The following is a 17,567-nucleotide window of genomic DNA, read 5'->3' as shown; positions in this document are numbered from 1 at the left end:
GTGGATCCTGGCCTCTTCTCTCCCTCTCCTAATCCCCTGGATTGGACACCCTTGAAACTGTTTAGGATTCTTCACTGGTAGCGGTATGTGCATGTGTGTGTCAGTGGGGGGGACCTAAAGGGTGAAAGTGGTGTATACATGGTGCCCACCCTTCCACATGCTACCTTCAAAGTGACCATCAAAAGCCACTTAGAAGCATCAAACATCCAGAAAGAAGAAATGATAAATGATAGTAGAGTAACATGATGAATAGCTAGGCAGTAATTAAAATTGGTGGTTTTAAGACTTTGCAATCACCTGGACAAATTCGTAAGAGATTATTTAAAGTGGAAAAAGCAGGATACAAAATTACACAGATATCATAATTATAACTCTCTGAAACACACACATACAGAGCTTGGAAGGACATACATAAAAAATGACTGAAAATAGTGTTACTCTTGGCACTGGCAGAAAACGTTCACTTTGCCAGTTCTTACAAAGATTAAAAGGGTCCGTGGTGAGTTATAATTTGGAATGTTGCCAACTCACAGATTTGAATCTTAGTGCATCAGGCAGCATAGAGTGAATTTCTCAATCCTGCATATGCAGTTTCTAGGGTAAGTTAAGTTCCCCAGTGGTGCTAAGGGATTTTTAGATTTTCAAAAAATTTCTCAGTATACTGCAGTAAAGATCAAAGGTCAACCATAATGAGATATTGCTGAGATACAAGGGCAACTATAAAAAGCTTTTTAAAAGTCCTTATATTTTGCTTCCATAATAAAATGTTCTATGTCTCAGATACTTTAACCACAAAACATGAAAAAAGTTCCCTTATGGATGTGACATTAAAAAATAGCTTATGTTTATATAGAGCTCTCAAGTAATGCACTAATTCATTCCTTCTAATAGTCTGACCTCTTCTCATCCCATTTTAGAGGAAGTTGGAGTTCAAGGGTTTAAATAAACTGCCCAAGCTCACAGAGCCAGAAAGTAGCTATGCTGAGATTGAGCTTTGTCTGGGTCTCATGATGAAGCGTCCTCTTTGTCCCATCCCTTGGCATTGTGGGGGCCAGGGAGCCAGGGAGCCAAGGGGCAGCTCCTTACCCTCTGCCTGGTCCTCCTGGAAGAGGTCAGTAGTGGCTGGGAAGGTCCAGGCTCTTGACCTGCAGACCAGGCTGGGGAACGGGGAGAGCTGGAATGAATTCAGAGGAAAGGCTGTGTCCACATCTCTAGTCAACTGGTTCTCCTTTAGCAGGAGTGGAAATGGCTTCTCTAAAAGAGTAGTGGGCAGAGCTCCCACGGCTGACTTGGCACAACATGGAACAAACAGCCAACATTCTGCTCTGTATCCGCCAACTGATTCAGATATAAGAATGCCTGCCAGTAAGGGGTAGGAGTAGTAACTTGCCTGGACCCCCTCCTTGTAGCCCTCCTCTATCTTGACTTCTTCATATGATTTAGAAGAGAAGAGAATATTTCAGCAGATAGTATTGCCAGATAAAATATGGGATGCCCAGTTAAATTTGAATTTCAGACAGGCAATAATTAAAAAGAAATGTTTAGAATTGTGACCTATGTATTACGTGGAACACACTTACGCTAAAAAAATGTTGAATTGCCTATCTGAAATTTAAATGTCACTGGTGTCCGGTATTTTTATTTGCTAAATCTGGTAACCCTATCAATAGAGGCAGAGGAATCTTCAAGTTTGGAGGCAACATGCCGTGGGGGAAAGGACGCTGCTGGACCTGGTGGCTGTGGTCAGGATCATCCCCTCTGAGCGTCCTCGGTAGGGCCCAAAGGGGCTCTAGGCTTTCAAATCAGATAGACCTGGGTTTGAATTGAGGCTTTGTCACTTGACTAGCTCTGTGGCTTTGGGGAAGGTATTTAACTTTTCTCTGCTCTCTGTTAAATGGGAATAATAATGATTTCTATCACACAATGCAAGCTCTTTGAGCTCCTCATTCATCTGCATCTCCCCAGCTAATTGTACAGTGATGGAACACATAAGCCCTTGAGAAGCATTTAGTGATATGATTGCCAGAGTCCTGGGACTGGGCTAAGGAGATGCTGAATTAAAAACTAGGAAGGTCTTAGAAATCACTTGGTTCAGCTTTCTCCAAATGAGTTTTTGAAGGCTGGAAAGAATAAACGAGCTGCCCAAAGTCACAAAACACATTGGTGGAAACGACACAGCAGAAATCACGGTTTCTAGACCAGGACTCTTCCCAGGGTGGGAACCAGGTTTATTCACTTCCAAACTTTAGTGTTCAGCAGGGTGCCTGGCACCTAAATATTGAGTGATGAAATCTTTCCCCTCTGTTAGTTACTAAGTCCCCTTTGGAACCAAGTAAGTCAATGATTATAATTTTAGGTGAAGGCCTTTATTCAAAGTGGGTGAAGCAGAACTTTCTCCTCTGCCATGGGAGTTAGAGGGTTGAATGTGCTCTCTGTGGCTATTTGCCCAGCTCTGCCTCCCGTAAGGTTTGTCTTGGAGACAAAATGTCATGGAAAACGAAACAGTTTCCTCCTCTTCACTGCCCATATCAGTGAGCATTGCATTTCAGCTGGAGGACAGATAAACCTCCTGGTTGAAAAAATATTTATCTTGCATAGCAACAGGCATGCTGTGATGTTACTCAGGGAACCTGGGGGTCTGGGAGGTCACGGGTTTGGATTCATGATGTGGGCACAGCACGCTTTCTCCCCACAGTGGCAGTCCCACCTACCACTCATTCCTTGGGAAGCTCAGCTAAGCCTGGGGTAAGCTACAAAGATCCTAGCAAGGGTATCCTCATAGGTTACACATGTGTAGAGAGTGATCTCTATGATGGCACCACATGGTGAAGGCTAAATAATGATAATCTTGCAAGGTAGAAGAAACCCGGCAACACCCAGCCTGGTTGTCAACTCCATGCTTCCTTGGCAATCCAATAACACCCAAAGCAGTATTTACCAGGCTCTGCTGATGCTCTGCTCCCATGTTTGTTTCCCTAAGCAGACATGACTCCCCTCCCTCCTCCCATTCTTCAGTTCCAGAAGATCACACAGCATCTCCTTCTGAGGTGAATTCATAGAGGCTCAAGACTTCTGCCAGGAGAAGACCTCCAAGGCTCAGCAGGGTCATTTTAAAGCCAAGCCCCATCCCCCGGGATTCCCCCACTCTGCCTTAGCACAGGGTGGGATGAGTGCTGGGTTTGGAGTCAAACCTTGGGGAAGCCCTTTCTGCTCTGAGTCTCTTTTCCCATGTAAAACAAGGGGGTTGAACAAGATGGTACTCAGGCGCCTTCTAACCTGAATAGTCTGTGACTGGCTGCGTATGGATGAAACAAAATAAATCCAATTCACACGCAGCCACGATGGAAGGTTGAGCAGGCACTCCCTCCCCCTACCCCCTTGGAACTTAATCATGGGATGTCCTTTCTTCATGGGATCACGGCCCCACGTATTTATTTTTCCAAATCTCCTTGTTGTCGGCAGGTAAAAGTGACGCAGAGTTTCAGGGCTGTGGGCAGCAGATGTTTTCCTTCAACAGGAAACCTGGAGGGGTGTTGTCTTTGACTGTGATTAAAGCTCCTGTTGCCTCAGGAGTTTTTATGGAGACATACACACAGATGGTCAAGTTATTCTGACACTAAAAACCCCCATGACAGCATCCTCCCTGCGTGGACACGTGAGATTAAAATGGTAAAAGGCCAAGCTTCCCTCTGTTACATCTCAGGCTTGCTCTGAGCAAAAGGTGTGCCCTGGGACTTCTGGGGGGAATGTCTTGCAAACGGATTCATTGGAAAAAAAAAAAAAAAAAAAAAGGAACTGTAGTTGGGAGATCACATAGTAAATCCATTTGGAAAGAGAAAAATCACCATCTTGCTAATGTTGGTCACTTTATAACTTTGAAAATTTTGTGTCCTGAGTTTCCTCAAATGGGTCTGGAGGGGGGCCCACCATTCCCTGGAGGGGATGGTGTAAACAGTATTGCTATCCTCTGACTTGATTCTGAATGTCCGTGGGATCCTGCCATTCTCGGCCCCCATTTCCCAGTCTATAATGCAAACACCAGACCCCTTGGAGCAGTGCACCATGTTGGGCAAGGTAGCTGTGGAGCCAGAGAGCTGGGTTCCAATCCCAGCTCTGACACTTAGAGCTGTGGGACCTGAGGTAAGTAGTTGACATGTTTCAGTCTCAGTTTCCTTATCTGAAAATGGGGAGAATAATATACTGGGGAAGAACGGCTTCCTCTCACCCCCCGCGGCACATACAGAGGGCAGATCAGGGCATGTTCCCTCCTCCCAGATGGGGGTACTCTGGTCCCTCCCTGACATAAGATGCAGACCCAGGGGAGGTTCTCTCCCCTCCACATCCAGGAGGGAGAGGTGATTCTAGAGGCCTAAAGCACCAGAAGAAGTAGACGCTTTGAGTAGATGTGACACACGACTCATTAAAGTGACCAATTAGGTGACAGTGTTGAAACACTGACAACTAGAATATTCTATTCAGGCTGACCCGCATTTATCTCCTTCAGGCTCAGCAGGGTGCCTGACACCCACTAAACACTCAATAAACTTTTATTAACTAAGGCAAAGTGTTCACAAAAGAATCTTAATTGAAGAAATTAGAACAAAATTACATTATGATTACACCTAGGTAATAACTACCTTTATGTATAGGCATAGAAAAATATTGAGAAGAAACACAAATGCAGCATTGTGGGAGAAATACCATTTCCTTTTTCTTTAAAATTTTGAATAATGTTCTAAATTTATTTTAGCAATAAAAATTCTGAAAATCAAGAAAAAAATCTTTACTTATAAAGCAACAGAAACTAGGCACAGGTATAACATGGGGAGAGGAGCACAAACTTGGATTTGGCTCCTAGCCCTGCCTCTTCTAGCAGATCTTCTTGGGTAAATAAAACTCTCTGGGCCTCAGTTTCCTATGCTGTAAAAAACAGGGTAATGACAGATGCTCCACTCACAGAGTTATTGCAAGGCTTAAACTGAGTGGTCCATAAAAAGGGCCTGATCCACAATTACTGCTACCTTCCAGTCATTTTTTTCTGGTGGGTTTGTTACAAGTTAGAGCCAGCTCTAAACTTCAGCATATCATTGCTGTGTGCTGGACCTTCAATGACAAAGGATCCCAATGCATCAGCACAGCCAGCACCCTTCCAGTGGATGCAGTGGCCTCAGAATCAGACTCAATCTGTTCTAATTCTTGCCTAAAGCCAGCTTTTAGAAGGAATGAAGGTCTCAATTAAATCCAGTTGGAACACAGCAGGAGGTGTTCGAGAGGAAGAATAAAACAAAGTTTGCTGCACTCATCCACGTCTGCAAAGAAGCATTCTGTGAGGCCAAAAGACAATTTCAGCAAAACTCAGATATCTGGGTGGGGGTAGGGCATCACTGTGCAGAGCAAAACTTGAAGACTGGTTTTGATGAGCAGCTGTAAAGCATGTATCCTGATCCAACCTCCTGTCTCCTGAGCTGGTGAGGAGACACATGGAGACCAGGCAGTTTTAGAGGTTGAAGGATGCTTAGTAACTTTCTGGTCTAGTCTCTCAATAAACTGAAAGAGAATTAAGTCTAAGGAGGTGCAGTGACTTATCTGGCTCATCATGGTACTGCAACCAAGGTCCTTGGCTTGTCATGGTACTGGGAACCAAGATCCCAAACCAATAGTTTTCCCACTTTCTTGCCCTCCCTCATCTCATTCCCACCCCCACCCCCAGGATTTCCCAGCTGTTAAGCAAGGTCTGCCCACCATTCCATCATTTGATCGTATCTGCAGATGAAGCCTGAATAAGCATCATTCCTTACTAGGATCTAAAGTGCTTGCTTTTGTTTGAAATGGGGATGCCTGGGCTGGGCATGGTGGCTCACGTCTGCAATCCCAGCATTTTGGGAGGCCGAGGCAGGCTGATCACTTGAGGTCAGGAGTTTGAGACCAGCCTGACCAACATGGTGAAACCCCATCTCTACTAAAAATACAAAAATTAGCTGAGCATGGTGGCACATGCCTGTAATCCCTGCTACTCAGGAGGCTGAGACAGGAGAATTGCTTGAACCAGGAAAGCAGAGGTTACAGCGAGCCAAGATCACACTACTGCATTCTAGCCTGGACAACAAAGTGAGACTCCGTCAAAAAAAAAAAAAAAAAAAGAAAAGAAAAGAAATGGGGATGCACTGTGTTTAGGGAAGAGGAAGGCCATGTAAAGAGTCTTGGCAAATTTTCTTAAGAGAGATCACTGCCGAATGCAAATAAGAATAACTTTTTGACAATGTGAATCAAGAATTTAAAAAATGACCATTCCTTTTGCTTCAATACTTACATTTCTAGAAATTTATCCTAAGGAAATACTCAAAGATAGTAACAAAGACCCATCTGCCAAAATGGGTTTCAGAGCACAATTTATATTTTAAAAAGACTAGAAACAACCTAAGTGCCCAACTGTGGGGGTTTTCTTATGTAAATTATGATACACCAGGTAGCTATTAAACAGACACTACGGAAGAATGGTTAATGACCTGAAAGAAAACTCATGACAGATAATTAAATTTGAAAAAGAAATATAAAATACTGTATATATAATAAGAACACAACTTTTGTTTTATAAGTTCATGGGAAAAAAAAAAGGCTGGGAGAAAATATACCAATATGTAAACAACGATTAGCACTTGTTGTGTGGCTGATACCTTATTTTTTAACACTTCTCTGAATTGTCTCTATTTATTTGTTTGTTTATTTATTTATTTATTTAAGACAGAGTCTTGCTCTGTCACCCAGGCTGGAGTACAGTGGTGTGATCTCAGCTCACTGCAAGCTCTGCCTCCCAGGTTCTCCTGGGATTGTCCTGTCTCAGCCTCCCCAGTAGCTGGGATTACAGGTGTGTGCCACCACACCCAGCTAATTTTTGTATTTTTAGTAGAGATGGGATTTCACCATGTTGGTCAGGCTGGTCTCAAACTCCTGGCCTCAGGTGATCCCGCCCCGATCAGCCTCCCAAAGTGCTGAGAATACAGGCGTGAGTGACTGTGCCTGGCCTGAATTTTGAAAAGATGAACATGCACTGATCTCAAAGATAAATATCATTAAGAGGGAATCCTTGGATATTTTTTCATGTTTTCTGACACAGAGACAGAGCTGCGAATCACAGACGTGCCCATGGTGGTTCCCAGAGCAGAGAAACTCTTGGCTGGGGCCTGAACTCCTTAAACCACAAACTGCTAGGAATCGTGCAGATGGATCTCACCTACAGCTTGACTCGGTTTCTCTCAGTGGGTTTGCAGGACACTAATCTGTCTGAGTCAGACATTTTGGCCCCTGGTACTCTGCATTCTAATCCTTCCACTGGGGCAGACTGCCTTGAGAATGCTAAAAAACACAGCCCAGGGGTCACTCCCACCTCAAGGGAAATGGAAACTACATGGGGTAATGGGGGTCAAAGAGGAAGGAACCCCAGGCAGGGGTCATTGTGGGTATAGAGGGCCTCACAGAGGTAGAGGATCAAGGGGACCCAGGAGTGGGAGAGGGAACAGAATGGAGCTAGGGGTGGGCAACCAGGGAAGAAGGTCCTCTACTCCACAACTGTATAGGAGGAGTGCCCTGGTCAAGGAGATGCCAAGAAAGAAATGGCCCATTGCTGTGTAGATATAACCACCCACAAACATGCTCCTCACCCTGTCCCCATTGCCACCTTCTGGCCCCAGAGCTCCTGGCCTGGGCAGCGTGTTACCTCATTGTTGGTGCCGACATCCAGTAGCACAGGGAGGCACTGCTGTGGGTTCACTCCTCCGCACGCTGTGTACAGGGCCAGCTTGCCCACAGGGATGCCCATGCCGTAGCAGCCCAGGTCTCCCAGGCCCAGGATGCGCTCCCCATCAGTCACCACCACGGCCTGAAAAACAGCAGGGCACCATCAATCAGGGACAGCACTTCCCGTGACAGAGTGCTCATTTTAGCAGCCCCGGCCCATCAGGCTTGGCGACTGGATGCCCACCGACTTTGCCGGTATAGAAGAGTTTGTCTGGGATAAGGCCAGAGCATTTATTCACCTGCGGGTGGCCGGTCCTTCCTGGCAGGCTGGTGAGAAACCCTACTGAGAGCAGATGACAGAAAGATGCCTGCCTTGCATTCTGAGCTTCAGGTGGGGGCTGCAGAAACAGCTAGAGGGAAACCACATCAAGTCACTTCACTCTTCCTCAAGGAAACTAAACAGACACTCTCAGCCTGAGACTTGGGGTGGTGGGGAGGGAAGGGCATAATTAAAGGAGAAAATGAAAAATAAGTGTTTGTGCTGCTGCTACAGCTCCAGGATTTAGAGGCTAATCTAAATGCTCTCCGACCTACTCCTGGATTATGAAAAATCCGATTTGCAAAGAACAGGACTCCTTGTGACATCTTCTAGGATCATTATTGCACACGAAATCAGGAAGAGTTTCAAGCTGCACTGGGATTTACCTTTTGCATTTGGCAAAGAATTGCTGATGTACTAGATGTCGTGCTACTTCAAGGCTTACCTACTGTGAATTAATAGATGTGAATGAAGCTGATGGTGATGAGAGGAATAATTGTATTATTATAATGGTTATTCTTTTATTCATGTATTGCATATTTATGAAGCACCTACTTTGCATAAGACACTGACAAATTCTGGGGGAGCTTCAGTTTGCACATCTACAAAAACAAATATGCACGGACCCAGTCCTTAAAGGATTAATGGGCCAAAGGAGAGATGGAATGTGTATATTAATAATCGTGATTCTGGGAGGGAAGCCGGACAGCAGCAGAATAGCATACAGGGTGGCAGAGATTAGAAGATAGGAAGGTAACCCTTCATGGGTGAAGGGACACACATGCCCTACCTTGGACAGGTGGAGATTGTGGGGCATGGGTCGGGAGAAGGGCATTTGATACAAAAGAAAGTTAAAATCCAGGGTGGAGGTGCTGGGGGTGGGGAGAATGTAGGGTGTGTTTGGGGAACGAGGAGGTGTAGGTTGCAGGAAGGGAAAGAATGGAAAGTCAGGCAGGAGTCAGACTGTGAAAGGCCTTGAATGTCTGGCCAAGGAGAGCCCCTCAGGGTAACGGTGAAGTTGTTTGTAGGCCACTCTCACCTGCTCACCATCGCCAGCTCTCTCTATCTCTAAAACAGTTAAGTTTATAGGTCCCTCATCCCTTCATTGGAACCTGGCTTTGGATCTACTCTAGGCTACAGGTGTCCTGATGGGCACCATAGGGTTTGGTTAAATCCATGAAGGTACATTGCTGGGCACTAGGGGTAAAGAGATGAAGACCCATTCTTTCCCTGGAAGAGTTTATGATCTGGTAACCAAAGGGCTTATGGTTTCTTCTCACTTCTATTCTCTCTTTTAGTGGAAATGGGTGTAGACAGTTTTAAAAACACTCCTTTGCTTCTGGAAAGGGGTCTCTGGAGAGTACAAGAGATCCATGAAAATCATGATATTCTCCCTTAGATTGCTCGACTGCCTCTTTGGAGAGTGCTCACAGACTGCATCTCATGTGACCCTCCCCATAACTTGAGCAGGTAGGTGAATCTGAGGCTGTTATCTCTGCTTCACAGGTGAGCAAACAGAAACCTTTATTTCCTCCATATATTTGTTAAGTGTCGGCCACATGCCAGGCACTGGCTGGATGTTTCCACATCAGTTATCTTAAAAGATTAGGTGACTTAGCAAGGTCATCTTGCTAGTGAATGTGACAGGACAAGGTTCCTGGTTCAGGGCTCCTTCTACCACCCCAACTGGCTGGGGTAAAGTGCCTGTGATCTTGGCAAAGTCCTGCCCTGCTTTGGCGCCACCCTCTCTGCAACCTGCATCTGACCTCCTCTTGGTAGCTCTCCCTGTTGGAGACTATGCCCTCATGCTGCCCCTGGGTGTCCAAACTCTGGGCATTTCTCTATCGTCTCTCCTAATTAGAGCTTCCTTATTATGGTTCCCATTCTCTCAGAATCCTTCTCTGTGCTGAAGGGGCAGTGAGTGACATGAAGTTAAACGGAGGAAATCTGCTACTCCAGGCTGTTATCCCCACAACCCTAGGATGGTGACAGGGCTCTGCAGTGGCACTCTCCCAGCCTGGACATGCCCCAGGGCATTCTACTGCATGCCCAGCTCCTCTTAATGAGTGTCTCACCTCCATCTACTGTCCACCCACAATCTTAGCACGGTTATAGTTGAGTTATTGCAACAGTTTCACAACGAGACTGCTTGCCTCTCACCTTCCTTCCTTCCATTCTCTCCTGCTAACCAATGTCGGATTCATTGTGTCAAAAGCCCATTTTCATTATGCCATTCCCAGGCTCAAAGACCTTTAGTGACTTTGAACTGTCCGTAGAATAGAGTCCAAAATACTTAACTCTTTAATGACCTGAATCCAACTGACCTTCTGAAACTTATTTCCTGCTACACATCTGTACACAATTGCCTTCTCTGGCTGTGCTGGCCTTCTCATTCTTCCCAGACACACTCTGAATTTGCCTACCACCTCTCCATCTCAACCTGTCTATTCCTTTCTCCTGGAGGGTTGTTCTCCCCATTCTTCAGCAGCATAAATTCTGCTCATTATAATCTACTGAAATTTCTCCTTCCCCTGAATTGCCATATCTACCACATACCCTTCCTGTCCGTTTGCCTGCCTTTCACAAGCATGTGTTAAGGACCCACTGCCTGCTGAGACCTGCACAAGGTGTTATTTAATCCTTTGATGGTGAAAGCAGCTGGGTTGTTATTAACTTTGTTTTAAAATGCACATTTTATCTCACCAAACAGCCTTAGTGGTTAATGGCAGGTGCTTTGGAATCTGATAACCAGTTTTTGAATCTAGGATCCTTGATGATGTGCCATGTGTAATTTTAGATAAATAGATAACTATTCTGAGCTTCAATTCTCCATAAAATGGGTATAATAATAATAATACTTAACTCCTCAGGTTGTTGTAATGATGAAATATAATAATATATGTCTCATTTTAACCTGGTGCCTTGTATAAAGTAAGAATGATGAATAAATGGTTGCTGCTCTTATGATTGTAATGATGATGATTATTTAGGGCAAAGATTATATCTCAGACTTTGAAATTATTTCTGATCTCTCCAGTTTAACATTAAACACAGAAAGACCATGCAATAGTTATCTGTTAAATGAATGAGTGAAAAAGAAACCAAGGGGAGACCATGGCAAATGCAACATTTAAGAAAGTCTGGCCATGTGAAACTTAACAGCTTTAACCTTGGCATCCTCATCCATTGCTATGGCTCCTACTGTCCTCTCTAAGTAGATGACACCTATAGATAACTGTCTGCTGGACATTGCCACTCAAATGTCCAGTACTCTTCCCAAATCCCACAATTCCCTAACCAAAGGAATCCTCTTTTCCCTCTTACTCCTTTTGATCCTTTTTACTCTGCTGTCCTCCTGCTCTGTTACCCTGTATCTTCCAAGTTCAAAAACGTCCAGTCTTCTTTGATTCTTCTCTGTTAGTCAACAACAGCCAATTGGTCACCAAGTTCTGCTGATTGTGCCTGCTCCCTATTTTAAACATCTGTTCCATTATCTTCATATTATTGCTACTGCCTCGGATCGGATCATCCATCTTCACTTGAGCCACTACAGTATTCTCCTGACTCCAGTTCTCCTGACTGGTCTCTCTACTGGATTTTCCCCATTCCATTTCATTTTTTCCGAAGCACACCCAGATATATCACTTTTTTTGCCCCCAGATCTCTAATGGTTCCCAATGTCTGTAAAACAAAGCCCAAACATCTTAGACTGGCACCTAAAGCCTTCCATGGGCTAGGCGCAAGCTGCCCTTTGAATTTCCCCTTTATTCTTTCCATGCTCCATCCAAACTGAAATATTTTCAATTTTGCACAAGGCTTGTACTTTCTTGGATACATGCTATTTTACTTCTCAATTTCTTTATCTCCTTGATACAAATCTTACCACCCTTGCGTGTTTCAAGGAACAGTTCAAAAAGCATTTCCTTCCATGAAGCTTCCCTTCTGAATTTTATCACTTCCTTCTCTGAATTCCCACAGCATTTTCCTCACCTACAAAACCTATCATTCTCTTCCTTGTATTACAGTTGTACATTTCCTTGTGCTTCACGGTAGCTTGAAGCTCTTCTGGGGCCAGTAATGGGTTGTGTCATCTTTGATTCATCAGCACTTAACTTGGTGTCTATAATGTGATACGCACTCACACATGGCGGGCAATGTGATAGATCCAACAGAGAGAACAAAGTGTCTTCGGCACTGAACAGAGTTCAGACCTGCTGTGGATTAACAAGTTCAGAGAGAAGACACTGCACCTTGGTTTTCATAACATCAATGGACCTTATGCTGGGAGCCACTAGTTCTGTAAATTGTCAAAAGGCTGAGGGCAAACCTGGGCAGCATCCTTGAGCTTTAAAGCCAAGCAACCTTTTCTAGAACAACAGAATCCCATTTTCCTTGTTTGGAAGAGTTTTATAATTCATAACTCCCCTGTCTCTCTATGACTATGGGGAGGTTTGGGGAATGCTGTGCCATATTCTTCCTTTGCCCACCTGCCTCAGACCTAAGGCCTTTTCTGAATTATTGCCCACACCCTTTAGTTTGGGTGGACCCAATGGGACTGACCCAAGACTGACCTGATGATCAAATGTCTTGCTTGCTCTGGAGCTTCCTTGGACTTGTAGCTATAGTCATAGCTACAAGCGTTGCCCACAGCACTGTTTATACAACCCTCTTCTTCCTCTTCCTTTTGTTTCATCCTTCCTTCTCATCTTTCCTTTTATCCTCCTCCTCCTCCTCTTCTTCTTCTGCTTCTCCCTCTCTCTCTTTCCACAACAAAAATAATGCACACTTCTTAGTTTCAAATCTTGGTTCCACCCCTCCCTTGCAAAGAACCTAACCTCTCAGCTTCCTTGTCTAGAAAATGGGGATAACAATAGTCCCTACCTCTTACGGGGTTGCCATGAAAATCCAATGAGTTAATCTATGTAGAGCACTTGGCATCATACCTCATGAGATGGATACGATCATGTGCTGCCCAGATCCTCCTGCAGGAATGAAAGAGTTATTTTCCCAGCTGTATCCTTGGATATCAGCCCACTTAGGGGAATTTCCTCTACTGAAAAGAGCCACCTTGCCCAAAGCCACACCTCCTTCCAAGGGCAGCCCAATACAGGAATCTAAAGGTCCACTCTGCTGCCTCACTTCTGGATGCCTTTGAAGGGCCATCCCAGCTCCAGAGCCTCGTCAGGGGCTCAGCAGAACCTTGCTTGAGATCTTACTGCAGCCCAACCTCTCCTTCTGCTCTATCCTGTTTCCTTCCTTCCCACAAGTGTTGACTGACACAAGAGCACCCCCGAATACGTCTCTGAGACTGTTTTTCAGGAATTCTAACCTGAAAATAAGCACAGAGTGGGCTTTAACACGAAGTGGGCCAATGCATGGTAGGTAGGCACTTGACATGAGCAATCTGCTCTAAGTGTAAAAACCTAAGTGCCTGTTTACAGAGGATGTACCCAGTAGCAGAGGAGGATCCCTTGGCTCTCAGCACCTCCTCCCGCGAAGCTCCTGGGACTGGGGTGAGGGAGAGATTTAGGAGCTTGGGAAAACTGTTAGGGAGGAGGCTGTTCTCAGCTGGACCTTCCTATAGGCTCCAGGCAGTGGCCAGTGTGGGAAAGAGTCAGAAAAGCAGTTCTCACTCCTTTTTGTGATTTACGCTGGACAGCTCAAGGCAGCCTGGCCTGGCCCGCCCCCTCCTTCCTGAAAAGCAAGGCCCACAAAACTTCGTGGTCTCCCCAGCCCTGGGCTTTGGCCCCATTTCCCTCGCAGCCTACTTTTCTTACACTGCAGTTTTCAACTCTACTTTCTTGCTGGGAAACCATAGAAAGTCATTGTTTACATTGTGAGTCGATTCAGAAGCTCCTCTAAACCACTCCTCTTCTCTAGGCAAGCAGCTAGCAACAGGTCTAAAGATATGTATACCTTGGAAAATCTCTGTCTCCCCGACTTAGCAGATGCTAGAGAAGTGATTTAGGACCACAGCTCTGGGCTGGGCACCAACACTTAATTGTGGGTAACCTCAGACAAGTCACTTAACCTCAGCTTGCTCATCTGACAAAAGACACAACCCTATACAGTCTTTGTTTTTTTTATTTTTTTTTTTGAGACAGGATCTCACTTTCTCACCCAGACTGAAATGCAATGGCCCGATCTCCACTCACTGCAACCTCTGCCTCCCAGGCTCAAGTGATTCTCCTGCCTCAGCCTCCCGAGAAGCTGGGACTACAGGTGCGTGCCACCACGCCCAACTATTTGTATTTTTAGAAGAGACAGGGTTTCACCATGTTGACCAGGCTGGTCTTCAACTGCTGACCTCAGGTGATCTGCCCACCTCAGCCTCCCAAAGTGCTGGGATTACAGGCATGAGCCACCATGCCCGGCCCTTTGTCGTTTGTTTGTTTTTTAGACAGAGTCTTGCTCTGTTGCCCAGGATGGAGTACAGTGGCACAAGGCTCACTGCAACCTCCACCTTCTGGGTTCAAGTGATTCTCTTGCCTCAGCCTCCTGAATAGTTGGGACTACAGGTGCCTGCCACCATGCCTAACTCATTTTTGTGTTTTTAGTAGACATGAGGTTTCACCATGTTGGCCAGGCTGGTCTCAAACACCTGACCTCAAGTGATCCGCCTGCCTCGGCCTCCCAAAGTGCTGGGATTACAGGCGTGAACCACGCCCACCCGGTCTCACTCCTACACATTCTTCAGGACCCACATTGAGGGTTTCAGATGTCCTTAGTCCAACTTCTCCCAGTGACTGTGGGAATAGAATGAAGTAGTGAAGGAGAGGGTCTGCATCAGTTCCCAAGTGCTATGAAAGAATAATGAGCAGAGATTCCCTACCTAGGTAGGGAGACCTTCCTCTCCACTTGCTAAAATAACTGGAAAATACACATCAGAAAACAAGAAAGACTGTGGCTTGGAAGTTCTAAACCTTTGAAAGGGCACCCTGGGGGTGGGGGGAGAGGAACCTCCAGATAAAGGCCAGTGAGTAGGGCAAGGAGGGGTCCGGGGTAAGCCACAGGCAGTCCAATCAGCTCCAGTGGACCCATTTACATGCCAAACTACAGGCCCAATATTCAGAGCTCCTAGCTTTTCCAGAGAAGCCAGAAATCCAAGTCCTTGGATATATATTTCTCATGAAATCTCCTGATTTAAAAATGTTGCCTACAAATTCAAAATATTAGAAAACCACTAAGAGCCAAATCAAATATGTCTAGGGGTCAAATCGTTTGATTGCTCATTTGTGGCCTGTGATTCCCAGGTAAGGCAGCCCCCTCAGGCCCTGCTTGCACTGCTGTTTGGGCTACAGCTGCCTCCACTACCTCCAGTGATGACAGTATCCATTCAAGTGCCCTTCGATGTGTATAGACTTTATCATAGTTAATCCTCACAATAGGAGAGCAAAGCTCAGAGAGAATATCGGCACATGCAGCAGGTAAGTGAAGCTTCAAGGCCAGAATCCGGGGCTGTCTTATTGCAAAGCCTGGTCTGATTCCCCTACACAGTCACTGGGACTGATCTCCAGGTTTCTTCAAAGTGAGACAGGAATAAAGGATGGAGGTGGTCCCAGGCACTCACCTGTGTACTCTGCGGTACCACAGGGTGGGGGGGCAGCCAGTCACCTGTCTGCTCCTTGTCCTCTGGGGTCCTCTGTTTGGCAGCACAGATGCAGTGTACTGTCACTGTTTCTGGATCAGTCTTTCTAACTAGACTTTGAGCTCCTTGAGTATGGGCCCGTATACATTCTCTGTATCTGAACCTCCAGGGAGCTCTTCCAGAGTAGATGTTTTCTAAAAGATGGTTGAATGCAACTGAATTCAGTATCACGGGCCCAGATCTGCTCAGGCAACTTAACATTCTCCTTAGAGGCTCTGGATGTCTCTCTTATTTGGAGACTGCTGGAGTCCTACCTCTTCCAGGATGCTCAAAGCCCTGTTTCTCTTCCTCTAAAATCACAACAGTTGTGGTCACCATCTCTTTGGCAATTAACGTTCAGTATTTAGAAGGTTCTCAAAATATGTTATTAAGTCAATAGCTATTTAGCTCCTAAGGTTCTATTTTGAATTTAAATCTTGGTTTCTTAACCACAATACGAGGCAATTTGAGGGCAGGGTCCATGTTTTTCTCATTTTGCATCCCTCACAGCAAGGCCCTTGATACGGTTGTGCTCTGATAAGAGGAACTATTGAAACCTGAAATCCAGTCCATGATCCCCTCACCAAGTCCCTGTGTCAGCTTGGAGGAAAGGGTGCCTTTTTGTTAAACAGAGGTACCTTTTCATCATTCTTTCTAGTTCCTCATAATTTGCACAAAAGCACCGAATATATTAGTGGAGAACCTCCCAGCACAGTATCTGTGACATGGAAGATGCTCAGTATGTCTATCAGCTGAATTCATTCAACTCTGTAGGCATCTACTGAGTGCCTCCTAGGTCCAAGGTTTCCCCATGGTTGAACTGTCCAGGAAAGTGAGTGAAAGAGGTAACTTTACAGGACACCAACAGCATATCCACTAAGATTAGTCCATCCAGTAAGCTGGCTTCCCTTAATGTCCTCAAGGTTTTATTACAGATTCATGCTAGACATGCTCTGGAAATTCGCTTCTCTGGGCCTGGGACCAAAACCTGCAGGGCCTGCAGGACATATAACTGAAGTTGAAGCAGATAAGCAGGAGGGAGAAGCACAAGGCAAAATGATACCCAGACACAGACGCAAAAAACGAGCGAGGATTAAAGTCCCAGCGCCTTGGCTGTGGCTCGAGCCTGGCTCCTGAGGGCCAAGGTTCTGTCCCCAACCTGGTCTGTTTTTAAATAATATCATTCCCTGGAGAGAGCCAGGAGTGGGTGGGACACAAAGAGAGGTAGATAGAAAGAAGCTGTATTTGGTGTCCAGTGGAGAAGGGTGGAGGGGCTCAGGGAATGGGCAGGGAAAAAGAGAGAGAGGTGCATGGTTCTCTCGTTGGCAGCAGAGACACAGTGTACTGTCATTGTTTCTGGATGAGGCTTTCTAACTAGACTTCGAGCTCCTCAAGTATGGACCCGTATACCTTCTCTGTATCTGAATCTCCAGGGAGCTCTTCCAGAGTAGATGTGTTGGAGTACCACGGCCTCCCAGGCAAGGCAGGGTGATGTGAGCACTCATTGGCCCTGAGAGTTCCCTGTACTATACTTGGTCAGCACCAACACCTCCCCAGCTCAGGTGCCAAAAATGCCCTCACCCACTAGCCAGTGGATGTTCTGCATTTTCGCCTCACCCATTTTGTTTCAGAAGCAACAATGATCTTAGATACCAGAACCCCTCAAACTCCTCCATAGATATCTCTATAGCAGGACATCTGGGGATTTAGCCAGAGGCTAATACATTTCTACAAATTTGCATGTTTTATATACAAAAATTAACATCACTAGGCATGGTGGCTCATGCCTGTAATCCCAGGACTTTGGGAGGCCTCAATGGACAGATCATTTGAGCCCAGAAGTTCAAGACCAGCCAGGGCAACATGGTAAAACCCCATCTCTGCAAA

The 17,567-nt window shown here is 45.6% G+C and overlaps 1 protein-coding gene across 1 annotated transcript in view; it reads right to left on the bottom strand.

Annotated features, from left to right (window-relative positions):
* The window catches only part of ME3 (malic enzyme 3, NADP(+)-dependent, mitochondrial), a 216,336-nt gene that overhangs the window by 53,329 nt on the left and 145,440 nt on the right, over positions 1-17,567 (bottom strand). Inside the window, exon 5 of the mRNA XM_011984908.1 lies at positions 7,715-7,876. Within this exon, the coding sequence (XP_011840298.1) occupies positions 7,715-7,876 (162 nt within the window). The remainder of the gene's footprint in view (positions 1-7,714; positions 7,877-17,567) is intronic.

This window comes from Mandrillus leucophaeus, unplaced genomic scaffold (assembly GCF_000951045.1).
Source record: "Mandrillus leucophaeus isolate KB7577 unplaced genomic scaffold, Mleu.le_1.0 Scaffold276, whole genome shotgun sequence".
Lineage (NCBI taxonomy): Eukaryota > Metazoa > Chordata > Mammalia > Primates > Cercopithecidae > Mandrillus > Mandrillus leucophaeus.
This window is presented reverse-complemented; position numbering and strand designations above follow the sequence as displayed.